This window comes from Aythya marila (genome assembly GCF_965140915.1).
Source record: "Aythya marila genome assembly, chromosome: 3".
NCBI classification, from domain to species: Eukaryota; Metazoa; Chordata; class Aves; order Anseriformes; family Anatidae; genus Aythya; species Aythya marila.
In genome coordinates, this window is record NC_139044.1 from 41,222,368 (window position 1) to 41,249,844 (window position 27,477).

Below are 27,477 nucleotides of genomic sequence, written 5' to 3' on the forward strand. Positions count from 1 at the left end.
CTTCCAAAGCAGGGAGGAACTAAAGCATGTCCAGGGAAAAATATAAATAAATAAATTATAGGCAGAACTATGTGCCTGGCTTTTATCCAGTATTCTCAAGCAGCTAGACTGCTTGCAGCAGCTTACCGAAGTGAGTCCAAGCCCAAGCTATAAGGCTGATATTTAGGTGTGGTTACTGCTTAGGAAATTGTAAATCCTCTATTTTCTATGGCTTATATTGGAGCATGTTAAACAGCCTTAAAACATAAATGTTGCTGCCAGCAAAGTCAGGAAGAAAATTGTCAGCGTTTGCTTACCACAAAATATATATATATATACACACCAATATCAATTATACCAAAACCTCAAATTGTAAGTGTGGAAAGTAATTTTGGAGTATCGAGATGAGATGGTTGGAAGAATTTTATTGCTCCTTTTTGGATTTTTCATTATGGTCATACACTTTACTGTCTTGTATCTGGGGTTATTTTACTTCTAACCCCAAAATAATTTGTGTGCATTAGCAATGTGAAAAGATTCCAATCTGTCCCAGAAGCTTCTATTCACAAGTGTATTTGGTCCTCATTAACTGAAACCTCCAATCAGCTCCAGGAAAAAAAAAAAAAATCTCTTTCTGAGTGACTGAATGTCATAAAAAAATAATCATTATACCGCAGCATAAAATAGAGAGTTATATTTTTTGACCAGTGTACATTAGTGTTTGCTTGTAATTTTTTCCTGTATAAATGTATTTTACATGTTGTATTTCATCCGCGTGGTCACATCTCTTTAAGAATAACAAAGCCATACCCCATATTATATATTTACACACACTGAAAAAACAGCACAAGTCTATTTGTCTATGAATATTCTCATGTATGGGATAAGAACTTGCATCACAGTTACCATCAGTATTATCTACACTGGTGGGAGCAAAAAGGCCTGCTGTGAAACTTACACCCTTTTCCTATGAAACAAGATACAAATAAGGATCGTTTTTGTCTTACAGTGAATTAATTTACATTTACATTACTGTAGGAGTGGATTTGACTATTTAATAGCAAAAATGCCAAAGACTTACCAAGTGCATCAGTTAAATATACTGGTAGAGAAAATCAAGTGAGAATGCTTCAAGATTTCCTTCTCTTTTTCATGACTGAGCATTCTCCTTTTCTGTGACATAAGAGCTTTTCATTGTTATGCCTTAAAGCCTCATACTTCAGAAGCAAAGCTCTGTTCAGGTTAACCTTGCAGCAGTGAGACAGCTCGGTGCCATAACGCGCTGAACACCACATTGCCCACCCTTACTCCATCAGCCTCACAGACCATCACCTCCGGCTTGCTGTGGATCAATATACAAATACTTTGCAATGACCTTGCAGTACTTTGCACACTCTACCAACCTGCTCTACCAGGCAGCTCCTTGGCATTCCTTAATTTTATATTTTGTGAGTGACAAAGAAAGAATAATCTATATTTTAGTGCAAGCCTCTTGTGCATTGCAAGTATTACAGGCATTCGCCACCCTTCTTCTGTCACCCTACGCGGGCTGACATCGTGTGTGTGGGCACTCCTACCCCCTAACAATGTTGTACCATGTCTGACACGGAAATTAAGCTGTGTTCCTCAGACAGGTGACGATGGCAAGTTTTAGAGGCTCTCTATGTGACGGAACAGTCCCAACACTTCCAAGCAAAAATCATGAGGGAAAAGCCCCTCAAGCCCTCACGAGAGGACTGCACATTGAGAATACCCTCTGGGCTATCGTGGTTTTGTACAAATGGGTAGCGTTAGGTCACAGTTAATGTACTGCAGGTAACACTGATGTGCCAGGAGAATGGGGCACGGAGCTTGTAGGAATGGGATTCATTGCCATGTTCTGTCGTGCTCTGTCTTACACCCTCTGCCAGCAGCTCCTGTGCCACAGGGAAGGGAAGGGAAGGGAAGGGAAGGGAAGGGAAGGGAAGGGAAGGGAAGGGAAGGGAAGGGAAGGGAAGGGAAGGGAAGGGAAGGGAAGGGAAGGGAAGGGAAGGGAAGGGAAGGGAAGGGAAGGGAAGGGAAGGGACCGCCCCTCCCCCGCCCTCCCCTCAGCGGGGCCGCGCCCACCACAGCGCCCCTCCCCCTCCCCCCACCAACGGCCCAACGGCCGCTGCGCGCGCGGCCGGAGAGGGAGGGGCGGGGCGTGGAGAAGGGGCACTTCCGCGCGCGCACGGCGCGGGAAGGGAGGGAGGGGTCCTGCAGCCCGGCGGGAGGCCGCAGCCCGCGGGGCGCCCGCCGCCCGGACTCACCCATCCCGCGGCGCCGCGCCGGCCCCTTTAAGAACCGCCCGGGGCTCCTCCCTCCCTCCCTCCTCGCCCCGCCCCTCCCCGCCCCGCCGGCCAATGGGCGGCCGCGACGCCACAGGGGCTGCGGAGGGGAGGCGAGCGGGCAAGATGGCGGCGGCGGCAGCAGGAGGGGCGGCGGCGGCCGCGGAGGAGCCGCCGCAGGCCCCGGCCCCGTCCCCGTCCCCATCGCCGGCCCCGGCGCTGCCGGAGCGGCTGCAGCGCCGCGAGGCGGAGCGGCAGCAGGGCGTGGAGCGGCAGCGGCGGCAGCGGGAGGCGCGGGCGGTGCAGGAGGAGCGCAGCGAGGTGGTGCTGGCGGCGCTGGGCCGCGAGCGCCAGGCCGTGGAGGAGCTGCTGGCGGCGGGCCCGCCCGACGAGGCGGCGGCGCGGCTGCAGGCGCTGCAGAAGCTGCTGACGGACAGCGTGCGCTGCCTGGCGCCCTACGAGCTGCGCCAGGCGCAGGAGGCCGTGGCGCGGCTGCAGGCGGCGCTGGCGGCGCGGCGGCAGCAGCTGCAGCCCAAGAAGCGCTTCGCCTTCCGCGCCCTGCGCAAGGGAGCGGCCCCCGGCGCTCAGCCCGGCCCCGCCGCCGAGCCCCCGGCCGAGCCGCCGGCCCCCGGGCGCGGCGTGGCCGAGGGGGAGCCGGGCGGGCCCCCGCTGTGCGGCTTCAGCGGCGCCGAGGGCCGGGAGCTGGAGCTGGGCCCCTCGGAGCTGCTGCAGCGCGACGTGGTGCTGGCCGAGCTGCGCGGCTGCCGGGTGCGGCTGCGGGGCAACGCCAACACGCTGCGGGTGCGGGACTGCCGCGGCTGCACCGTGCTCTGCGGGCCCGTGTCCACCTCCGTGCTGGTGGACGGCTGCAGCGACTGCCAGCTGGTGGTGGCCTGCCAGCAGCTCCGCACGCACCGCACCCGCGACAGCCGGTTCTACATACAGGTGACCAGCCGGGCCGTGATCGAGGACTGCAGCAAGGTGTCCTTCGCGCCCTACGCCTGGAGCTACCCGGGGATCGAGGGGGATTTCGAGTCGTCCGGGCTGGACAGGAGCAGGAACAACTGGAACCTGGTGGATGACTTTGACTGGCTGGCGAGCGACAAGCCTTCACCCAACTGGTGCCTCATCCCCGAGGAGGAGAGGGTCAGCAGCTGGGACTGACCGCGGGGGAGCTTGGTACCTACCCGTGGAGAAATCCTGATGTAAATGCATTGATTCATAAGCAGGAGGAGTTCTGCCCTGAGAGGCCATAAAGTGATTGCAGGTGGTATTTGAATTGTGAGTTACAATGTACGACTGTCCTCACTAACCAAAAAACACCAGTCAAATGTAGTTTACTGTTCTTAAACAATTTACTGCTATAATCTTTATATTTCACTGTGGAATTAGCCAACTACTGTGGTACCTCATTGCTGAGCATTTTTAGTTAAGGTGGGGCAAGGGGCACAGTACACAAATAATAGTGAGCCTCTACTAGAGCTGTTGTGCTGCTTTCACTCACCCAGACAGAATTAGAATTACCTGCAAGTAGTACAAGTTGGAGTCAGACAAAAAAGACCAAATGCCTAATCTGTCCTATTTCTGTGGTGCTGAAACTACAGACCAGTCATGGGTATGGGGGAGATGACTTCAGTGAGGCAACAGAGACAAAAGATGAGAGGGGGATGTTTTACAGGTGGGGAAGTGTATCAGACAGGTGAACCAGGCTGTGATGTAATGGGGAGCCAGGTTCGGCTGATGGGTGATATCCGTCAGTTGTCTTTATTTAGTCTTAAGCAAGATAAAGAGGAAAAAGTCTAATGAAAATTGAATGCTCTCCTGCTATGCTAATGACTGGTTGAAACAAGCAAACCTGTAGAGGTTACAGAAATGCTGAATCTTCGCAGACTGAAAATGCTATGTGAAACGATGCTCCTTCTGCAAACAGTTTTACCTTGAAACAAAACCAGATGTGGGCAGGCTTCCTAGGGCATGCAGTAGGTGCTGGTGAACGTGACAGAAGCCTCAGGGCAGAGATGTCCGGGTGCATCCCACTGGTCTGTCTGTGTACCAGCCAGCAGGCTTGGCTGTGATCGCAGATAAACATGATCATCGATCATCTCTCTGCTTCTGTATATCAAGTGCAATGTTGGCAGAGGGAATTAAAATGTGACAAGCATGATATTTCTGTTCTAAAATAGTACATTACTTTGCATAAAGGCCCTTAGTGCACAGTGACTTTGAGTCCATTTCTTCTGTCACGTTCAACACCAGTAAAAATATCAGTGTTATGATTCTTTTTGTACAGTAACCTGTTAATGGTGAAATAACCAGTATTCAAAAACATCCTTAACTTGTGATTCCTTACCTTGCCTAAGCAGCAGCTCAGAATTGTATATAAGAACTCTGCAAAATGTTTGTTGCCCTGTTGTATGTGCCTCTAACAGAAAATGAATACTAATTAAACTATCAAAAACTGCATCATTGCCATGAAAAACTTGAAACTTCACTTGAGTACTTGACTGCTTTCGAGCAACAGAAAAAACTTAATTTGTTTTCAACGTATTTAATTTAAAGGGGGAAGGAAATTTTTTTTTAATATTTTTCCACAACTTTTCAGTTTTGTTTACTTTTGTTATGTATACTTAGTCTGAACTGGATTTTGCATTTCAAATATATTTGTTTTGGATGGAGTTGTTTCTGGTGATTTTTCCCTGCAGTGACAGCAGCATAGATCAATTTAAAGAAAACACCCTTAGTCATGGCTTAATGTACGGAGCTGTTAATGTTTGGTGTCAAAGCAGTATGATTAGATGGAGTCTCTTAAATTAGATGGATGTGTTGAAATTAAGTACAGAGCCTGAATGTGTAGTTGATATTTCTTCCCATCGCTTCCTGGTAGTGACAAATCCATCCCTTCAGCATCCTCTAGTCTAGCAGTAGCAAACTGTTGAGCCTGTAAAAACCACAGAGGTGCCTTTGTTCTGCTGGGTAGAGACTGTGTAAGCATCATGTTCATGTCCTGTGGTGCCAGACAGCAGCTCAGCTGGACAAGTGGATGCTGCTGCTGGGCTGCAGCAGGTGTCGGGGATGTGCACTTCTCAGAGACCTCACAAACTGGCTTGTAAACATGTAGCTGTGTTAGCTGTCCCTCCTTAGTTCATGGTATTGTCTGAAAAAAAAAAAAAAAAAAAAAAACAGCAGAAGTTAAAAACACAGAATTTAGACTTGAACTTGGGTCCAAAATCTTTTTCAGAGGTCAGTTACTAAGATCCGAGTTCTCACACGTTCCTTTTCTCAAAGTACTTCTGTCAAACCAAAGTTATTAGATAATACCCTTCAGGAATATAACCTTACAGCAAATTGCTGAAGACATTCCAGGCAATTACTTTCCATTAAAAGATTAGCGTTACTTTTGTAATATAAAATAGGTAAATTAATCCATTTCTCTAGCATGACACGAGCCAAGAAAATGCAATTTCAGAATAGCAAGTATGAGAACAGCTAATTTTTTACATGCTTTTATGAAGCTGTTTAATATATACACAGGTAATTGCACATTTCCATGCACTTTAAAAAATGTTCATTTCCCTATACAGAATTATTCTAGGAGAAATTTAAATTCCTGAAACAGAAACGTTACATTAATAGTGCAGGATATGAACGCAAGCAGTAGAAATTTTTTGCTAGTGTATTCATAGACTGTATCAGTATAGAAATCGCAACATTCCCAAGTCTTTTTTATGGAAGAAACAGAAGCACCTATGCATTGCTGTTCACTGTGTTATTTTAACGATGCCACTTGTAAAAATCTCCCCATGTAGGAGGAAATCACAGACAGCACAGGCACTAGCAGGTTGTTGTCTGTGTGTCCCAGAAGGAACGCTGCTGACAGCAGGAGTGCAGGCAGCTCTGGTGTTACTCACCTGTGCAGGAACAGCCAGCCTTCTGCAAGCCTTACCAGGAAGCAAAAGGAGAACCAGCAAGCACTGTGCAAGTGAGAGAGGAACAGCAGCTGATGTCCCAGAAGTACAGTTAGCTACTTGAGGAGAAATACATTTTTCAGTCAAATTTAGCGTGAAGTGGGAACTCAGATGTATTGAGAATTGTGTACTCATTCACCTTTATTTTTTTGACAAAAGTTATTTAAAAGCATGGTAGAACTAAATACAAAAATGTTTAACCAGGTAGTTATATATAATAATCATATTTAAAACTTCCCAGCTGTTACTAAACTAATTTCTTCCTCTAAGATGGAAAAAAAAAATCTTTAGTGATGTACTCAGTGTACATTTTGGAAATAGGACACCGGGGATGCTTTGGCAGCTCTAGACTATAGAGTTGTGTAGAGTATTCCACTGCAACCACTTACCGACTAAACAATGAGCACCGTAAGACTAAGAGGCTGGTTCACAAGACTTGCAGCTTGATTGTGTTTGTTTACCTTTTGCCTCAACTGCCAAAGAAGACATCAGAAACAAACCCTTGCTGCCAGCAGGTAAGGCTGAAGCACTTCATTCAAGAGGTCAGAACACTTCTTGAGCAGGTACGTGATGAAATAGGTTCACTGAGAGCACCTGGGGTTTACGATGGGTTTAACAAGTCAGGACCTGCGTGCCATCTTGTCTCTAGATGAGTTTATGACAGAGCAGCTCGTGCATCACATTCGAGCAAACCTCAAAGAGAATAAGGAGCGTGTCACGATGCACCCTGAGCTGTTTGGACAGCGACTTGGCTACCACGCTGTAATTCTGAAGCTTGCACCTGAGAACGATCAGGCAGGGCTGGGCAGGGTTTGTGCAGCAGCAGGTCCCAGGAGGTGTGCCGGGCTCTCTCTGTTCTCCTGGGTCAAGGAGACACAATGCCAGCCTGGCCAGAGCTGCTTTGTGCCTCTGCTAATCGCAGCTTGGAGGAGGAGGGCAGCACGCTCCCTTTCTTCCCTCGGTACAATGAGCAATGCTGACACGAAGAAAATCGCCCGCCAACCTCCTGTAGGCCAGGAGCTGGGATTGCTTTGTGTCTAACCTGCTACAGAGGGCTCGCAAGAATCTCCTCCTCCCGAGGTTATCATGTTAAGGAGGCTTTGCTCAGCCCTGGGTTGTACGGAGCAGTTTCACAGCTTAGTGGCCAGCCGGCAAACTCAGGCTCACGCTCGTGCTACAGGTGGTGGGGAGCTGCACCCCAGTCACGTAACCAGCACAACACAAGACTGGAGTGAACGATGTCTCCTCAAGGTCTTCAGCTCTGGTTTGTTTCATCTCCAGAATAAATAAGGAGCTTCGTTAGAAATACATCCCCTATAGTAATAACAGCAACAACTTCTGCTAGGCTTCAGTGGCTGGAAAACAAATGCCTGCCAGGGGCATGGTGTGACTATATCATGAGGATGACAGGAATACTGGCACAATAGAACTAGGTGAAAATTAGCCCTGAACTAATGGTCAGAAAGCTTCTGAACCGTGCAGAGCACTGAGGCATGGAACAGTTTTCCAGAGTCATGAGAGCTAACTCTTAAAACATTTCAAAAAACAAGCTGCTTGGATTGCCATGCTCTAGCTGGTGACCTTACAGAAATCTGCAGATAAACGTAACTTTGTTAGCAGCAATCTAACTCAGCTTTTTACAGCTCATGTGTCTGAGAACAAAATAGTTTTATTCAAAAAGAGTTCTTCAGCACTGTGCAGATCTTTGAGTGTTGGTATTTGTTGATGTTTTGGGTTGAGTGGTGAGAAAACCTGATCCCAGAACAGCAGCCGAGCTGCTGGTTCCAGCGTGGCCAGCATTTCACCTGGCCATCGCACCCTGAGAGAGGCTGCCCCTCTTTTCTGCCTGCACTGGCTCTCTGAATAGCAGGACCACAAGGGAAGACATTGGTATTTTCTCTTTATCCAGCCCTATCTCATTTAGAAGGGTTCCGGGTTCTAGCAAAATTATTGCCTGAAAAAAACAGGTAAGAAGTACACACAATAATTTCTTACATACTTTTACCCATATATTTGAAAGCTTAGATTTATACTTTTTTAATTGATTTAAATATATATATATATGTTTTCACTATTTGGGGAATAATTATATATAGACAAAGATCAAGTGTCAGTGCCTTTACCTGGAAAAGCTTCAGGTGCTACAAAAATACTTCAAAAGCTTCCCGCTAAACAATTCGTCAGTTCTTTCCACTGAACATACTGAGCCCCGGGCCCTTCCATATCCACCTACTTCTGTCTTTCCAAGTGGATTTGTCCCAGGATGTGGGAGTGGGATCTGAGGGCAGACTTGCTGGATTTGAGAGCTGCCTGCAGACAAGTACACGTCTTTCCCTCCCTTGCGTATCATCCTTTTGCTGCTCATCTCTCCCCTCGTCTCCTACTTTTCATCAGGCCCTCCCCACTTATGACTGAGGCTTTTTTTTTTTCCTGTGCAGCCTTCTCGTTGCAGATCAGACAGCCACACAAGAGAGCTTATAGGCTGCACTGTTCCAAAAAGCCAATTTCATCATACACAAGGATAGATACAAATAGCAAGAGAAGCCTGTGGATTTTCAGCATTTCCTTTCACAACATGATCTAATTTATCTGAGTTCAGGTTCCATCTGTTTTGATGTTTTCCTGTAATAATGGCTATTGTGATCCTTTTGGAAGCTTCTTTAAATTCCCAACATATTTCTTCCCTATTTCTGCAAGTACAGACGTTGATTTATAAGTTATTCTTTCAGCAGTGAGCAGTACACCCTAGGCATCACAATCATACAAATAAATACTCACAATGAGCATCCTGTGGTCCAAGAACAGACTGTGTTTTCTGAGCACACTGTGGATGAAGGACGGGTGAAGTGCTGGGAACTGCCCAGAGCAAAACCACGCTGAAGACCCCACTGTACGCCCCAGTGCTGTTGGGGAGCCACAGGGGCCAGTGCCCCTCCTCACCTTTCCCGGGGCACACAACAGCCCAGGCACTGGATTTAGCCACTTGCCTCCATTCCCAGCCTCAGGGCCTGCAGGCACTTCACATGCCACAAACTGGGCAGCCCGCCCAGTTACTGGCATAACGCAGGAGAGACGAGTCACAAATCAGACTTGTTCCTCCTCCTGTTATCCGTACCACACAGCACAGCCATTTCATAGCGTTGTGCCTTAGCACTGTCCTCACACACACCATATGGGTATAAACCCAAGCAAAACCATGAACTACAGTACATAAACAAATTGCTTAGCTCCACACAGTAACATCCTATGATGTTTAAAAGGGGCACCTTCATCCTTGCAGTGACACCTAACCACTTCTAAAGGAAGAAAAAAAACAAAACAACCACCAGTAAGAAAGCGAACTGTTTCACATCATAGAGCAGCATGAACGAAGCATATTAGGCCAAGAAATTATTTTTACTACCACCTAAAAGCACTTTAATGATTTAGGCATGTAGGGTATACCTGTATAAAGGGAATTTGCCTTTTCTATTTCACTTTCATGAAGATTTGGTAAGGAGAATGGTAGGTCCAGGGCTGGGCAGCAGACTGTATAGCAAATACTAGATTGAATCATAGGTATTAAAAGCAACTTATTCCTCCCCTCCCAAAGTTAATTGGTAACATTGTGTGTTACCTTTAGGTTAGCTTTTTTGGAAAGGTATCAGTATTACATTGTTATCAGTAGATATTACAATTCTGGAACAATATTTTGAATTTGAACACTTCCACAGTGAGTCCTAGCAGATCAATAATCATTTGAATATTTTAACTTTTTTTTTTTTTTTTTCCCCTCTGGAACAGCGTATGAATTGTGTGTTTGTTTAATATGGAACCTCTGAGGAGACCATTAACTCAACCATCCTTGCTGCAATTAGCCTTTGTCTTCTATGGATCAGTTTCAAGATTTTCTGTTTGAAATAGAAGGAGGTAGTAAACTTACCCAGTTAAAGGCCAGTCCCAGCCAAGGTAAATATTTACAAAAAGAGCGGATTACTGACAAAACCATCTTTCTTTGCTATGCTGTCCACACCCCAAACCACATTTTTTATGATCCCCCATAACCTTCCTCTTCCCTAGGTTACCGTGCTGGAGACACCCCTCAGTTCACCAGCTTGCTGAAGGTCACGCAGGGCTTGCCACCTCTGTCTGGGATGGGCTGGAAACATCAACTCTCAACTTTTTAAGCACTGACTTCATTTTTATTTATTTATTTATTTTAAGCAAAAGCACATGAATTACCATCGGTAATCCTCTTTAAAACTTATCAGTATGGTAACCCAACTTGATAAGCAAGTAGCTTTTACTGCATCAAGTTGTATCAGCCTATCAAAACTACTTAAATAAACACAGCAAACATCCAACTCTGGGTTGCTTTAATTGTGCTCATTACTCCCAGTGATGACTTTAAAGGAATCACCTGAAGTCTCAGAGGCCTAATTGTGAATCACCTTCCTGGGCATCAGGTGATTCAGGGATCATCCCCCAGAAAGTGTTAACCACTTACAGGTGGTTTATCAGGACTTCTCCTGATACCTTCATTAAGGAGAGGAGTAAGGCAGTGGATTTGGAGGCCCCAATGAGCCCTGAGGCTTATGCTACATGTTCTGTTTCACTATCTCTTTTCCTGAAGTAACAGGAAACACCACAGTGCACACAATCCAATCACATAATCTTGATTCATCATATTTACTGTGGGCATCTGAATGATAAATTATTAAGGTAGCAGTGTGAAGGCTCATCTGTGCCCCGGAATACAAACTTCCCAGTACCCAGAGTGGCACCAGGCTTACATCTGCTGTGGGCAGTTTTACTATTTCTTGTCCTGTTAATTGCAGAGCAGAACATGTTTCACTGTATATCCATCTGATTCATAGTCCTATGTTTTGTTTGTTTGTTTGTTTGTTTACACTTACCAAAGTTTCACTCTGTCATCACTGAAAAGAAAAGGAGAAAAAAATCAGGTTCATTTATATATAATGGACTTCAGGCTGTCAGATAAATACACCCTCCAAACTACCTTGTATTCCCCAGCTGAGCTCCGGAGAAGTCAGTGAAATGTAGCAAAGTGCACTGCATGGGTAGGATAAAAGAAACCAGGAGAGAGGTTATTTCAGTGCTATAGCTTTCTGCACAAAAGTATTTAAGAGACTCTCCCAGGAAATAGCCCTTTTCATCCACCTCTCAGCAAGCAGAGAGAACAGCCCCGATGCAGTTTCCTTCCTCCTTTCCCTTGCACGCTCACCTGTGCGGGCAGCAGTGACACAACCGACCTGCTTTAAGAAAAGCCCAGTTACTAGCTGCTCTCCAGGTCCAGACAGGCCAGGGGAGGGCCATCACTAAGACCTGCTATTGACTTAGCACAGGAAAACACAGCAGCCTGACCCTTCACCATCACTTGAGAAACCTCCAGTATCTCAGAATCTCAAGCAATAACTAAGCAGCACCCATGGTACCAGGCAGCAGCAGTTCTACAAAAGCATTGTTTTCAGAGCACTGTGTTTTACTTTTCCACTCACTTTCCTGCCAGGCAGGCCCCGTGCTGGCAGCGGGTGCCACCACGTTCCCCAGGACAGCCAGGGCACAGGCTCCATCCCCACCCTAGGGCAGCCCCTTTCTCCCTCCCTGTGCTGGCTCCAGCCCAGTGGGATCAGATTTTCCTTTAAGTTCATTTTTCTTCACTGCAGAGCTTTTCCAAGCACGCATGTGTGTTATTTATTGAGTTTCTCTGAACTTTTCCTCTCGCTTTCCCTCCTGTCAAGGCCCGGAGATTGTACAAAGCCTGAAAGTAAATAGAAAATGCCACGCTTGGGTTTTTTAGGTCACTGTAAACGACATGCTTAGCTGCTTCCAGAATGCATAAGCCACGGGATGTCGTCTCGGGTAAACAGGGGAGGATGAGGACTGGAAAGGTGTTTCTGGCTGTAGGTATGAATAAATCAGGGTCATGCAGAGGAAGTGTATTTATGTATTCAAAAAGCTTTTTTTTTTTTTTTTTTTTATCTCAGAGCCCTTTTCCCTTTCCCTCAAACCATCCATGTTCTTCCTTTAACAAGGATCTTTTTATATCGCTGGGTTTTCACATTCTGCCAAGCAGCCTATCACAAGAAAGCCCAAATCTACTAAATAGTAAAATGAGGGATTATTTCCACTCATCTGTTGACAGACATTTCTCCAAATTGGATCAAATGATTAAAGGTATTAGAATGACGTCGTGCAGATCCAGATCAAATCATTTGAAACCTTGAGACTGTTTCTCCTTTGCTTGGAAGGAACCACCAGAAATAGTTGTAGGCGCTAATTGCCCATTATTCTTACTAATGAGAAATTGTTAATTTGGATCTTTGAGTATTTGCTTGCTTGAACCCACGCACAGGGAGCTCAAGATGGAGGGGCCGTGCAGCATCTCGCTTCAGGCTGTGCCGGTCGGAGCCTTTCTAAACGCCTGAATGGTTCTTCCTCGAATCGCTTACACGGAGAAGAGGGGTTCAGGCTGCGAAACCTTTCAACACCTCACGTATTGCAAAGATGGCACTGCTGAAAGTCAAATTCAACCAGAAGAAACGGGTAAAACTAGCCCAGGGACTATGGCTCATGAACTGGTTTTCAGTGTTTGCTGGAATCATTGTTTTTAGCATGGGGTTGTTCCTCAAAATTGAGCTCCGGAAGCGAAGCGAAGTGATGGACAATTCTGAAAGCCATTTTGTGCCCAATTCTTTGATATTGATGGGTATATTATCCTGCGCCTTCAATGGTTTTGCTGGCAAAATTTGTTACGACTCTCTGGATCCCACTAAATTTGCCAAGTGGAAACCTTTGCTGAAACCCTACCTGGCACTATGTTTCCTCTTCAACATACTCATTTTCTTCGTCGCTCTGATTTGCTTTCTCATGCGGGGCTCTCTGGAGAGCACGCTGGCTCAGGGGCTGAAGAACGGCATGAAGTTCTACCGGGACACAGACACCCCCGGAAGATGCTTCATGAAGAAGACAATTGACATGCTCCAAATTGAGTTCAAATGCTGTGGAAACAATGGCTTCAAAGATTGGTTTGAAATTCAGTGGATCAGCAACAGATACCTGGACTTCAGCTCCAAGGAAGTGAAAGAGTAAGTGACTTAGTGGGGTTTGTATTGCATAGTATCATGATTTGGTCAGCTTTAGGCTAAAGAAACATACATCACAACAGATGCTGACTGCAGGGTTTTCTTGTATAAAATGTTTTTCTTTTTTTCTCTGCTCTTGCTTTAATAGAGATGCCAAATGCTCAGTGAGATTACCTTCTCCTCTGCCAGATTCCTCTAACATTATCCAGAATGTAAAATGCAAAGCAGTAAAATGCAGTTCCCACTCTTACATGGTGCAATGTAAACAGACTTAAAAAATATCTTTTTTTTCTATCTTTTACCTCTTTATAAACTCATTACACCAAGCCACACATTCCTACTCCCAAAATCAAGCGTGTGGCTAACAGCAAAGTATCAGAACCTCACTGTACCTAAAGCAGATTTCCACAAGACCTAAGTTCCCATGCAGAGGCCACTGGGTTGACACCGCTTCTAAAACTCCAATTTAGATATTGGTAAGTAATGAATCTCATGAAAAGAAGCAGAAACAGAAATGCTTTACCAATAACTCGTGTGTTTTCAATCCTTAAGATTTAGAATTCATTATTAAATTCACTCAGTGGATTGCTTCACCACTCTGTCAATTTGGGTCTGTCAGCATCCATCGATGTTCCCAGCTTTATATACTGTCTCTTACAGTCAGGCGCACTGTATGTTCTTAAACATGTGAAAAAAAAAAAAAGTATAAAATCTATATTCATGCTTATTTTTTTAAACTTCATATGAAAACGCGCTAGCTTCCTCTATGCAAACCAGAACTGATTGTTGACCAGAACCACCTTAACGGCTCTATTGTCGGTGTAAAGAGGTATTAATCTCAAAATGAGTTTAGGCGCAGTAAGAACAAGTAAAAAATAAACAAGAGAACAAATGAACTTTTGAAATGAAAAAATTAATGCTGAGCATAAATAGCCACAATCTTTTAATAAATTAAGCAGTAGAGGAAGAGATTTTTATTCTGATTTCTTTGGGAATGTCACTCGTTAGGTTGGTACTGGATGGTTACACAGAGAGGCTTGTAAACTAGGAGCCATCTGCTTTTTAAATATACTGAGTATGTTAAAAATGTCTGAAGTACTCTTGAAAAAAGCTTTGTGCATCTCGTGGGATCCCTGCTCGACAGTGTAAAGGCTACTTCATTTATGTGCCTCTCTGCATATTGTTTCGACTAGCTGGTGGTCTGCAGACTTTTACAATTCTCAACCAGGATGGTATAGAGAAAACTCTTACAGGGTTAACATATCGCACTGCAGGGTTATAACAGATACATTCACTATTTAATAAGGGAGTATTTGTGCTGCGAAGGTATGCCTGTGGGTATAAATAACTACTTGAAAACATAATAAGTTCACCTTGCCAGCATTATATGGAGATTTGAGAGCTATAACTTAATCCATTAGCAGTGGAAGGACAAAGCACAGAGGGAAAACAAGGTTATATTGTCCTTAATAAACGATGTCTTATTTGGGACCGAGGCTCACAGCAATTTCTTTGTGCTGCTGAAACAGGAAATAAGGCATTAAAATTTCACAGATGGATGTTAATGAGTGAATTCAAGGTTTGAGCTACATGGTGAGGCACAAACTCTGCTCATATTCCTGGTGGGATCTTCTGGCCCCTTTCAAGTCAGTTGCAAAGTTCTCCTTAATTCTAGGGAAGGTGGGAGTCCATCCTCTGCAATGCAATTTTTAGGTTATTTGTAGAATTAAGGTCTGATCCAATCTCTCTGGATCTCGTGGAGCATTTACACATCAATGGGAATGAACCGCATTTGGTGTTTAGATGTATTTAGGCGCTGATTGCAAAGTGGAATTTTGCCACACTGGGCTTTTGTCATCATCTCTATAACACAAATTTAAAATATTGTTATTAAAAGCTACAAGTGACTCTCAGTGTTTGTTTGTTTGTTTGTTTCCTTTCTAAATCACCAGGGCTCTCCATTCTGTACCATTTTCTAAGTAAAATGGTATTTATTAGAGTTACAGTGCTCTTATTATAGTTTTCTTCTGTAGCCCCAGCGGAACTACTCATGTTTTAAATATCTCCTGTCTAAGCATCTTGATAAGGCACCGGATTAAATGTATATTTATTGAGAGCAACCATGGTCTCAGATGAATTATAGTCGGGAAGCTCCTGCAAGGACTTCAGGAATTTCTGAACATCTTGTTGCTGAAACACATTTCATGTTTTAAATACTGGATACCTTCCCAAGCCAATAATAAATGCATAGCCCCTTCCTGGAGCTATTGTCACTGAAGAGAAGATACTAGATTTGCTGGATCAATGATTTAGCAGGGTATAGTGGGTCCTAAGGCTGTTGTGAGTCAGGTCACCTCCAGCAGTCCTTCCACCCTAACTATGCAGTGATCAATCACTCTTTTCTGATTGTTTTTCATTAACTTTCTCGCTACTTTTCTTAAACATTACATTCTTTGAGGAACTCACTCAAGAGGGCTTGTGTCCATAAAGAAGGGTTACCTATAGATTCAGAGCAACCTTGACATGGAGAAGGGTTTTAGGGAGGAAAACCACCCAGGAGGAATGTTACTCTCTAAAAAAGGGATGCAGAGAAGTTGCATGGCTAGGAAGCACTGTGGAAAATCTGTGTTTCATTTGCTTCCTTCCATGTTCAAGTTCACTGCAGTGTGTCTTTACATGTATGTGTGCATTGACACGTCCTTCTGCCCTTGCCTGCATGCAGTCGAATCAAAAGCAACGTGGATGGACGGTACCTGGTTGATGGTGTCCCCTTCAGCTGCTGCAACCCCAGCTCCCCAAGGCCCTGCATCCAGTACCAGGTCACCAACAACTCGGCTCACTACAGCTACGACTACCAAACAGAGGAGCTCAACCTCTGGGGCCGTGGCTGCCGGGAAGCCCTCCTGCACTACTACAGCAGCATGATGAGCTCCATGGGTGCCGTCGTCCTCCTCGTCTGGCTTTTCGAGGTAACCTGTTGGCACGGTGCCCTCTCTCCCTCACCCTGCTTTGCCAAAGCTCTAGCTTGGCCAGACCTATGTCTACTTCTGACCCAAAAATCTGTGTAAAATACATCAATCACCTGCCACTGCTCTGTGGCAGGGAAATCCCACACAGCAGTGGACATCAGCAGGCCTGGAAGGTCCCAGCCTGGAGATGGGAAGCCTGGTAGTGGGCTGAGCATCCCCAGAGCAAGGGGAATAAAAGGACCAGCTTTGTGCCCTATGCAGAGAGCTCAGCTCTCCAGGTATATTATTTCTACCCAGGTTCCCACTAGTAGGGAATAGAAAGTACTTAGAGCAGTGCATCAGAAAGAGATGGCATCAATTTGTGGGACAGAAAGTGTAATTAAGTGTTTTATGCGGTGATAAAAATAACACAGGCAGAGTGTCCAGCTTCAGATCAGCATTTGATTTAAGGTTCTCCATCAGTCCCATTAATGGTTTTGGCCACAAACACACACACACACAAAGGGTTTAGGCAAAGCAGGCAGATTAATTTTATTTTAGTGTACTTCCAGAAGTTGTTGTATATGTGTAAACAGGTGAAAATACTGCCCAGTACAGATGAGGGCACCAAAACCTGAAGTTACTAAAATACTGTCCATTAGATGTGAGAAAAACATGTCCCTCTGCCCTTAGGAGACAGCCAATTTTCTCGCTGTGGTGTTTAATCAGTGCTAATGCGAAAGGAGCGTGGGATGGAAGGGGCACGAGGGCTGGCGCGTGAGGGCTGGGAGGCAGAAGGGAAGGGAAGAGAAAGGAAGGGTTGTTGCAGGGTGCTGAGCAAAGCAAGCTGCTTCTGACACTGGAAACGGCTGCTGCCCAACTGCATCACCTATCTGAAATGGTTTGGCTGTTTTTCTCAAAATTTGGATAAACACAAATACAGAAAGATGCACTGTATTTTGTTCCAAGCACGAGTCTACTCCTCCCTGGGAGGAACATGCTTTTTAAAAAAACAAACATCTACCCAAATAATCTACAAACTGAGTGGGAAAATAAAACCATCACAAAGTTACTCCATGTTGTGTTATTGTAAAAATAACTACTCTGCACACCTGGTAGATGTCCTACCTACTTGTAGCATCGTTATGCTGGTCAGAAAACAGAAGTTTTTGGCGCCTATCAGTACAGATTCAAGTGTTGCGTCCTTGAGGAGAGGGCAATTTCAGCTGTATGTGAAAATCAGAAGGGGATTCAAAAACTCAGGGGAAAATTGCACAGAAATACTAAAGCCAGCTGTGAAAAATCATGAGTAGAAGCCATAATATAACTCTGCTGCCTTCTGGGAGAGCAGTGATAGTGATACATTAACATTAATAACAGTGATAAAAATACAGCATTTTATTTCTAACTTTTCAAATTCCACACTGGTAGTGTTTTCAGCCTGTGGAGTAATGAGAAATATGATCTTCTCTATTTCCTTCATCTATTTTGAAATGAAATGTGAGATATTTTTTTCAGGTAATCAGAGGACATTCAGGGCAAAGCTTTAAAAAAATCTCGCAAGCACTTGCAGTCCCAGGTTATATTAATTGGCCCTCCCGGATATTTATGACTCACCTAATATACCACAATAACAGGTCCAGTTCTTGGTCTCAAACTCTCTCTGCTTTTAGGGGAAACTTTGAAGGGAGGAAGCAAAGCAGGAAGCAGACAGCAATTTATCCTCCCTTGGAATACAACCACTTTCTTTAAGTTGCAGTCAGAGTAGAAAATGGTTTTCTACTGAGTAGCAGCGCAGCAGAGGCCTGGGCTCCTGGTGAAGTCAGGCTTCAGCCTCACCAGGGTGGAACACGGTGGGAGTGGGGCTGTGGGCTCTACATGCTGTATTTCACTTTCAGCCAGCGTGCTGAGAAATTACAGGAAAAATGCAAACACAAAAGTATGTCCTGTGTTACTTTGCCTCTGGGACTGGTGCAAACCAGAGCCATTGGCACCTCCTGTGTGGCCAAAACCACCGTGGGGCCTGCGAGGGCTCTGCCAGCAGGGCCTGGGGCACTGAGGGCTCCTCACCACTGTTACCTCCAGGCACCAAGTCTCTGTGGCACCGCCTTGGGGTCTCAAGTGTCTGTACAAACCTGTTTTGAAGTGTTAGGACTTCCATTTGGAAAAACTAAATATATGCAGCCAGCTGTATTTTCTGCAAGTATATTATTATCTGCATACTGCTTTTACTAGCAAAGCTGTAGGCTTCCCTGGAGTGACAATCAGTCATGAGGGTGACAAAAAAAGATCACACGGTGCCCTGGCTAAGCTGCCTCCGGCTAAACCCTGGCAAACAGATGGGCTTGGTTGCAGAAGGTCAAGCAGAGCAAGCCAGGCCATCTTTGTGACCTGCCTCAGCCAGCGAAGAGAAAACTGGGGGCTGGAATAAAGCCTTTCAAATCAAGGGTGGGAGGGCAGCAGTGGTCCCAGCCATGCCAGGGCCTTCACCTGTATAAAATGTGTGGTGCCAAATTCATCTCATGCATGGCACCACAGAGAGAGCACAGTGCTGACCTATGGGAGCTGGGAGCCCAGGAGAGGCACAGAGTGGAATGTGCACTGCAAATCATGTGCCAGGGGGGAACTCAGCACCAGAAGAGGCACACAATAATTTTGAAAACCTGCCCGTAGCCAGCAAGGGAGAAGGGACCAGTTCGGAGAACAGAGTATGTTCTGCTGGCATAGGTTGAGAGGCTAAGCATGCTGTGGTGCAGGGGGATGCACCGGATGCAGACCTAACGAGCCCTCCCAGCCCTGGAGAAATGTCACAGGCCTGTTCTTCCTGCCACTCTAAAGCTGCTGTAAAATGACAAGAGTTTTCATGACGGTTTGTTCACTGGCCAGGGTAAATCATCACTGAGCAAGACTGGGCTAGCTGTGGGACTCTTCTCTGCTGGACTTCTGGAGGCCATCTGGTCCAAGCCCCTTGCTAAAGTAGGGACACCTAGAGCAGGTTGCCCAGGACCATGTCAAAGCAGCTTTTGAACATCTCCAAAGATTAAGACTACACAACCTCTCCGGGCAACCTGTGCCCATGCTTAGTCAACTTTATGTTTAAGTAATGTTTCCTGACATTCAGAGGGCACTTCCCATGCTCCACTTTGTGCCCATTGCCTCCTGTCCTGGCACTGGGCAACACTGAAAGGAGTCTGGCTCCATCTTTGCATCCTCTCTTCAGGTATTTATGTATGTTGATGAGATCCCTCTGAGCCTTTTTGTCTCTGGGCTGAGCAGCCCCAGCTCTTTCTGGCTTATTGGAGGGGTGCTCCAGTCCCTCAGTCATCTTCATGGCCCTATGTTGGACTCCCCCCAGTGTGTCCATGTCTTTCTTGTCCATGTCTCTCTTGAGCCCAGAAACTGAACCCAGCACTCCAGGTGTGGCCTCACCAGTGCTGAGCAGAGGGGAAAGGACCACTTCTCTCAGCCTGCTGGCAACAGTTTGCCTAATGCAGCTCATTAAAATGCTAGCCTCCCTTGCCACGAGGGCACATTGCTGACTCACATTCAGCTTGGTGACCAGCAGGACTCCCGGGTCCTTTTCTGCAGAGCTGCTTTCCAGAAGGCAAGTCACCAGCCTGTTCTGGCGCCTAGGGTTTTTCCTTCCCAGGTACAGGACTTTGCACATCCCCTTGTTGAACTTTGTGAGGTTTCTCTCAGCCCATTTCTCAGGCTCATCAAGGTCCCTCAAAATATTTCTACAGACTTAGGTCAACTCTAAGTATCCCTACAAAACTGAAGCATGCTGAGGCATTTTTGAGGTAGCAGACGTGTCCAGTTTTCATTTATAATTTATCTGATAATGTGATCTGTGCATTGCATGCAGCTCTAAGTGTCCTAGCCAGGATTTGCAAATGGAAAGAGATGTGACTATTGAAAAGCTGCCTTCATGGAAGGTTTGAAATACATAACTTACAACATAAATTACTTCAGCAAAACTGATGGTTTAAGGCCCTATGCTATCATATGGGAAACAGGTTAATTTAACAGATCATTGTCTCCAATCTTCTGGACCCTCTTCTCATCTGGCAGAGAAGACAGGCTCAGGTCAGAGGAGGTGATGAGAGGTTGAGCATTTCATACAGCTTTTAGCAAGCCTCTTACACCTGGGGACTCAAAACTCTTTCTGAGTAGGACTTTTATGAAAAGGAAGTCTTAAACTGAGAGAAAATGCTACAGAATCTCATCCAAGGGCAGATCAGCTGCTGCCTTGAACACAAGCATCTTCTTCTTTAAAGCAAAACCATATTTAGTGACTTAGAGCCTGAGAGTACATCTAATTTTGCTGTCAAACGGTGGGACTTAGTAAGTCAATCACAAGAAAAAGCTACTGCTGACATACAGTGAGGTAGCACAGGCAGAGAGCAACATGGAAATAAGCTTTTAGGTCCAGACCTGTTAATATATTAAACTTTACTCACAACAACTGTTACGAAAGATATTAGTACCAGGAGTGAGAGCAGGAAAACTGGGTTTCACTGAAAGGAAGATGTCAAACACTATAAATCTTGTGACTAGAATGATATGACTTACCCCTTCTTGTGGCCTTTATAGAGTGGTGCTTCAATTGGTTAAAGTCATTGTTGTATTAGGTAGGTCCACAACAAAATTAGACTATTTCCAGATTCAGGGTCATGAGAACCTTTTTTGAAGACCAAGGAGTCAGGTGTCCTGTCTTCCTATGTTAAAGAGGATGAGAAGTTGCATTTGGATACTGAAGTATTTGGTGAAGTTTGTTAGACCAATGTTTTTCCCTTTTGGTTTGTTTGACCAATGATTTTCCCTTTCTGGCCTTGAGTGAAAGTAGAAGAACATCTGAAAATGTTGAGGGTAACCAATGGTAGCTTTAGTCTTCCAAGAGTTTGGAGACACCGATCATACATAGGCAGGATGACCAGGGTAAAAAGTCTAACGACTGGTCCACAGAAACACATGCTTGAGCTTGTTACAAATGAGTCCAAAAGCCCAACGTGAATTTTGCAGTTGGCCACGCTATGTGCCTGATACCCAACTTCAAGTCTGCCCAGCTACCTGAGGCAGTTTGCAAGTTTCCTCCATCTCCAGTTCAAAAGCCTAGCAGCAAGCAGCACCTTGCAGGTCCAGGGCAGCTCTCAGAGGTGCCACCATGTAAACAATTACAAGAATGCCAACTACTTTAAACCCATCATGGTTTTGGAAGACCAGATGTAATCACTTCCTTGGGAATTTGGATAGGATAACAGACGCATCATCCACCATTTTCAGAACAAATCCTATGAGGTTGTTAAAAACAGTAAGTGGTCACTTGTTCTCATTGGTGTTAGAAGATGATAAACCGACTAAAAACAGCCTCTGGAGGCAGGGTGGAAGACAGGGATAGGAAGCTTTTTCTGACAGTCTCTGTCTTCTCCTTTGCATGGTGCAGACATCGGTGATGGTTGGCTTGCGCCTTTTGCACACCGCTCTGGAAAGCATCCCAAATCCTGAAGACCCTGAGTGTGAAAGTGAAGGGTGGATTCTAGAGAACAGCCTGAAGGACACTCTGAAGTCTGCGTTGGAGAGCTTGAAAAAGATTGGTAAGTTCAATCAGGTGGAAGCAGGCGCCGAAGGGGCTGAAGGAGAAGAAGCTGGGAAGACTCCAGCCATCACAACGGTCAGTTGAGCTCCTAAATGATGTGGACTTTGATAAAAGAGGAATGAAAAAAACTGAGAACTGTGAATACCTACTTTTTAAAAGCCGTGTATCAACCATCAGAATACACATTGCTACACATGCTTTTTTTTATATATATATTATCTAAATATGAGAGCATACAGCATAGTGCACATTGGGATAATGCATTTATCCACATTACGAGTACACCATATTCATAACTTCTGGGGGAAAATGACTCCACTAGGACTTGCAATACTCACATGTTCCCTTACCAGGGATGGTTAGTTTTCAAAAAAAAAAAAAATGCTGTTGTCACACTGATCCATTCCATTTTATTTTGAAATTAAAAGTGAAATTTGAATGTTAGTATTTTTTCCTCAGGTTGATTTATCATCATACTCTATGTACCTTAGCTTTTAAAGACAAACAGCTTGGTTTTCTGGAGAATAACATGTTAGAAGTCAAAGGAAGAACAATTTCCAGAATTGTATATAACGTAGTATTTTGACAAACCTCTCATATAATGTGATTTCTTGTTAATGTGCTAAGCAATGGTATTTTCTGCTGTATTCTTAAGATGTACAGAATAGAACAAATTGCAAACTTATACTGATAATTTATGTACTAAGCAAACATTGTAACTTAATGAAACAGAAAAAGTATGAAAACAACACCAAGGTAAGATTTATGGGTTTTGTTTCTGCTTTTTTTTTTTTTTTTTTTTTTTTTTTTTTTTTTCAGCCAGTATATCCTGAATGAGTGTATTGTAGACTTATGCTTCATCTTGTACTCAAACAAGCAGAAGCTTAGAAGATTCCTCTTCTAGTGGGTGGAATCAATGCTATAAGCATGTGCCAGCTATGGCTATTCTGGATGTTTTTTAAAACTATGTAATCTCATAGCTTTCTCCAGGGTATTCAAGCCCAACTACTTTTAAAATAAGAAGGGAGAAAAAAAAAAAAAAAAAGAAAAAAAAAAAGGGGGTACTTGGAACTAACACTTTAAATATTTTCCAGGGTCCTAGCAAATGGATACCATTCATCCACAAGTACTCCAAGCCTCAAACCTTGAGGCCAGGGAAAAGCAAGTTTAAATCAGTCCCCAGCGTGCAAATTTTGCAACATATATTTTCCCTCATCAGTGACATGGTACCCACCATTATATCTTTTAAGTCAAAGGAAAGGTACATTTTGCATGTGGTACATCTCTGCAAACGTTGGTCGTAGCTGGAGGACTTTTTTTAATATATAACTGCAACAAAACGTGGAAAGTTGGCTGTGGTGTGCAGCCTCCAGTAAAGGAACAGGGCATCAGCTTGTGTCTTTCTGCAGCTGCCAGATAAGCTCAGTTAGGGGGAAAGAAACCAGAGAGCAAACCCCCACCTGTTCCACACACCAGCCCTGACATCTCTGTCCCTCAGCTAAGAGCCACGCTCCACACTTTTTTATTGCTCAGCTGTGCAAAACCTCTCCTTCCCTGGGGCGTACCTGGGAGAGTTTTCTCAGCAGGTCCTGTGCACCTGGCCAGTGGCCAGTCTTCAAACAAAGCCATGTTTGCAGCTGCCTCATTACTGCACAGCTCGTTAATTTTCATTTGCAATCACGTGTGCACTTGCCCCAGCAGAACAGCAGAATCACAGTTCCTCCGGCTTCTGCTCGAACTGATAAGTAGCTCTGTGGATGGGCAGAGCAGTCCACAGGTAGGAGGAACGGGTTTGTACATCAAGCCGTGGTCTGCATCTCGATGGCCAGCTGCACGCAAGGCTTGATTTTGGCAGGTATTTATGGCACCCTTCCATTTATTTATTTTATTATTTTTTTAAAAGCTGACCAAAACGTTTAGTTACAACAAGAAAAAAAGGCTAAGTTGAGTCTGTCCTTGTGCACGTAAGAGCAACTAGAACGAGGGCACCAACATAAAAAGCCAACTTGCAATTCACCACAGCCTATCATCGATTGCTTTGCTGAGGGAAACTCTGCACAGCAGAACAGGGTAGAACAGAGCAGATGCTTTCTTCTTGGTAAGAAACCCGTACAGGCAGCTGCTCAGCTCAGCTGGCCCGCAAGAGACGAACAGGGTTTTCAGTGGCATATGGCATGGCCACGTTTATCTGAGAAGAGCTTTTTGGAAGAAATACATGATGAATAAGGGCTGCATTACAAGGATTACAGTTTTCCTTGCAAGGCTTCAGTGTGCTGTGATCCACAACAGTTAATTGACCAGGTATCAGGTTTTTCAAAGTGATGTAGATTTATTGCTGTCCTATAAATTTGGCTGAGGCCATTCCTTTAGACAGAACTCTCCATTATCTGTGGTCTCTATTTTATTCACCTTGTTGCCACAGACATAACAAATTGTCAAATTATTCTTTCAAGACCACCTTGGAGGAGCCAGTTCCAAAAGCAACAGTGTCATTGTATAACTTGGAGGTATATCTAAGAGACCATCCAAGATGCATTTAAGAGGAATAAAGCTGGAATTGGGGTTTCATGCACGTAAGAATGAATAGTATGTATGCTAACGCTGTCTAAAATAAAGCCTCTTGGTTAATGAAGATCTTTGTAACATCTCATGATTATTGCAGGATTGTAACATGATTGCTCTGTAAAATACTACTTGTAATATATGACTCGTCCAATATTAAATATATTTTCTTGTGAGATGGCAAATGCTGTTCTAGATAAAGATATCTCTGCTGCCTGCAAATGTAAGTTTAGGTATTAAAATTATATTGCAAGTAAAAACCTCTTTAAAGAAGATGTTTAAATACATACAATTTAATACAGATTTCTTTAATTTGCATTACTGCTTTTTGCTTCTGAATTTATTTTTTGACCCATTTTATGCACTCCTATAGGAAAGCTTTTCACCTTGACAAATAGCTCTGAGAGAAAAACTGCCACTTGTCACGTGTCAAGGTGTGTAGACTCCTAAATCACTTTCCTCTTTCTAGAAATGGAATTTGGCAGACCATTTTAGAGCATGGTAGACCATTCTCTTGAAAGAATTACATCGTCTTCATGGGTCTAGACTTCAAGTGCTCAACTGAAATCAGTGGCGTTCTCAGGATCATCAGCAATCAGCTAAACTGAGTTTATAAACCTTTTTTTTTTTCCACCCCATTTAATTCAAACTTGTAACAGACATTCCAAGGAAAACATTTCCACTATTTTAAATTTACACCTAAAGCTTACATACCCAGACCTGCTGGCCTGAAGCAACCCAAGAACTTCCAGAGCAGTGCCCTGATTTTCAAACCAATAAACTTCAGAAGGATGTGAGCTTAACTCAAACAAACCAGGCCGCTTCTTTTTCGGTGCCTCCATATGGATTACTGGCTTAAATCCAAGTACCCATGTCTGAGATTGAACCCAAGGCCTTGTAGTGCCAACTGCTGAGAAATATCATTTATTTTTCAAAACGTATGGCTGCACAGGAACAGCAGCTACGGTGACATTTGTTTGAATGGACACAGAACATTCATTAAATGCTTTAAAGGAGAAAATATAAACAGCTTCCTTAAAGCTATTAATGCCTAAGTAGCCTTAATACAATTGATGAGATTAGCCTCCATGCATTACATGAGCTTGGACATTTTATAATACCAGACAACTGCATGCACGCAGCTTAGCAGAGAGCATGGGAATGCTATATCAGGCTCCTGGGGATTGCGCATGAACCAGTGCTCAGGGGAGGGTTTCAAGGCTGACATAAAGAAAGGAGGATTCCCTAAAACTATTTATTTTCACCTGACGTGTTTGCTCAGTTTAAAAAAAAAAAAAAAAGAAAAGCATTGTTCATACAAGGATCGATGTAAAATGGGGACGGATCACAAATACTTATTCAAAAAAAAAAAAAAAAAAAAAGTAAAGAGCATTATTAGAGATTAGTTAATTAAGAGATAAGGCCAGAAAAATAGAATGGTGACATGTGGTAACAGCCCCCCGCAGGAGACAAAGGCTTAGGCAAATGTATTTCTGGCAACAGGAACGCAGCTATTGCAATGAAATCTGAAACACTGAACACTTTTTTCTTTCTTTTTTTTTTTTTTTTTTTTTTTTCTTTTTTAAATATTACCAGCTCTGTTGTGTTGGGTAACTGTCTGAAACACTCCAGTGGTAAAATGCCACCCTCCTCAAGCACCTGCTGTTGATAGGCCCATGTCACTTCACAGGTATTACTGAGTTTCGACCCAAAGTGTGTCTGTGAGGTGGGAGAGCTGCAGGAAGCACCTGCAGAACGTGAAGGTCACCGATTGATTAAGCTCCTTACGGGGCACATTTCCACAGCCTGCTGAGAACAACTCACTTGTTCTCAAAGCCAATTTTCCCAGTGCAGAGCCTGGTGTGGGAATCAGGTGTCCCAGGAAAACTCAGGAGAGCAGGGATCAAAGAGCAGGTCTGCAGCCCGTGGCCTGGTTAAAACAGCTCCTCACCAGGCCGCCAAGCCTCAGCAGCTCAACACTGTGCTCCTGGCACAGCAGGGCCGAGAGCCACAAGCCCAAAACGTGGGGACAGACACGTGCAGGTGGGTGAGACACAGCCCCAGCTGGGGACAGGGCAAGGAGGAGCCCAAAGGGCTGGTTCCCAGCACAGCTCTGAGGCGCACAGCTCCCCAGGGGGCTACCTTGGTAGGAGGGTGAAGGTAAAGTTTTGTTCTTTATGAAAGACATCAATTTTTTTCTGAAAACCAGGGCAGAGCGCTCAAGGGTTTACCTGCTCAGACACAAAGGCCCAAAACACAGAGGTGTCCTGTTATGATTGCTCTCGGCCTTCCCAGACAAAGCTACCTCTCCAGAGAGCACAGCTCTGCCTCAGGCAAATGCTTTTCAAGTGTGTGGGAGTTCTCCTGGTTTACACACAGGCTTTGTCTGACACAAATAACAAACCAAAGATAGAAAACACAGGTGCCAAACACAAACAAGGAACAGACGAGTGAACCTTTCATTAATTACATAACTTAAGAGTAGAAATAGCATTAATTCTGTAATGTTGCTATATTTTAAGTAAACTATGACAACATCTTTTGTTTTAACCCCAGCATTTTACATTAATTAGGGCCTAGAATTTAAGTTTATTCTCCATTTGTCTTTTTTGTTGTTGTTGTTGTTGTTGTTTTAAAGTACTTCAGATTATTCTCACAATGCTAAAAATGGAGTAAATTCATTTCAGGAAGCATTTGGTTGAGGTGAAGACTCGCGTTGGAATGTCTAGATCCCAAAGAAGTGTTTCTGCCATTCACCACCGCAGCACGCCCCTGGCTCCAGTGGGACAAAGACTCTGCTCTGTCTCTCCTGGCAGTGTCCTGCCCCGGGTCAGGAGCGCTGCTCATGCAGGCACACGCTCCTCAGGGGCATGCGCCCTCCTCAAGTATTTTACGGCCGGGTCACTGGTGAGGGGCTAGGAGTGGATGCTGAAGGTGGGAGGAGAGGGAGAGGAGAGACCCTGCTCTGCTGTCACTGCTGCTCCTGCCTCGGCATGAGCCATGCGCCAGCATTTTTGCTCTTGGTTTTGCTGTCTT

At 44.6% G+C, this 27,477-nt stretch overlaps 2 protein-coding genes across 2 annotated transcripts; both read left to right on the top strand.

The window, feature by feature from the left end:
- Positions 1-2,236: 2,236 nt before the first annotated feature.
- Positions 2,237-4,960, top strand: TBCC (tubulin folding cofactor C). Its single transcript, XM_082757864.1, has one exon. It carries the CDS (start codon positions 2,361-2,363, stop codon positions 3,447-3,449), a length of 1,089 nt encoding a protein of 362 aa, XP_082613990.1. The 5' UTR covers positions 2,237-2,360; the 3' UTR covers positions 3,450-4,960.
- Positions 4,961-12,757: 7,797 nt separating this feature from the next.
- On the top strand, positions 12,758-21,963 carry PRPH2 (peripherin 2; the record flags this gene model as incomplete). Its single annotated transcript, XM_082758325.1, has 3 exons — positions 12,758-13,338; positions 16,058-16,304; positions 21,727-21,963. The coding sequence occupies 3 exons, from the start codon at positions 12,758-12,760 to the stop codon at positions 21,961-21,963; spliced, it is 1,065 nt and encodes a 354-aa protein (XP_082614451.1).
- Between the last annotated feature and the right edge of the window lie 5,514 nt (positions 21,964-27,477).

What these genes read in the sequence shown, in the direction of transcription:
- TBCC (XM_082757864.1), top strand. Translation starts at nt 2,361, where the DNA reads ATGGGCGGCCGCGACGCCACAGGGGCTGCGGAGGGGAGGCGAGCGGGC.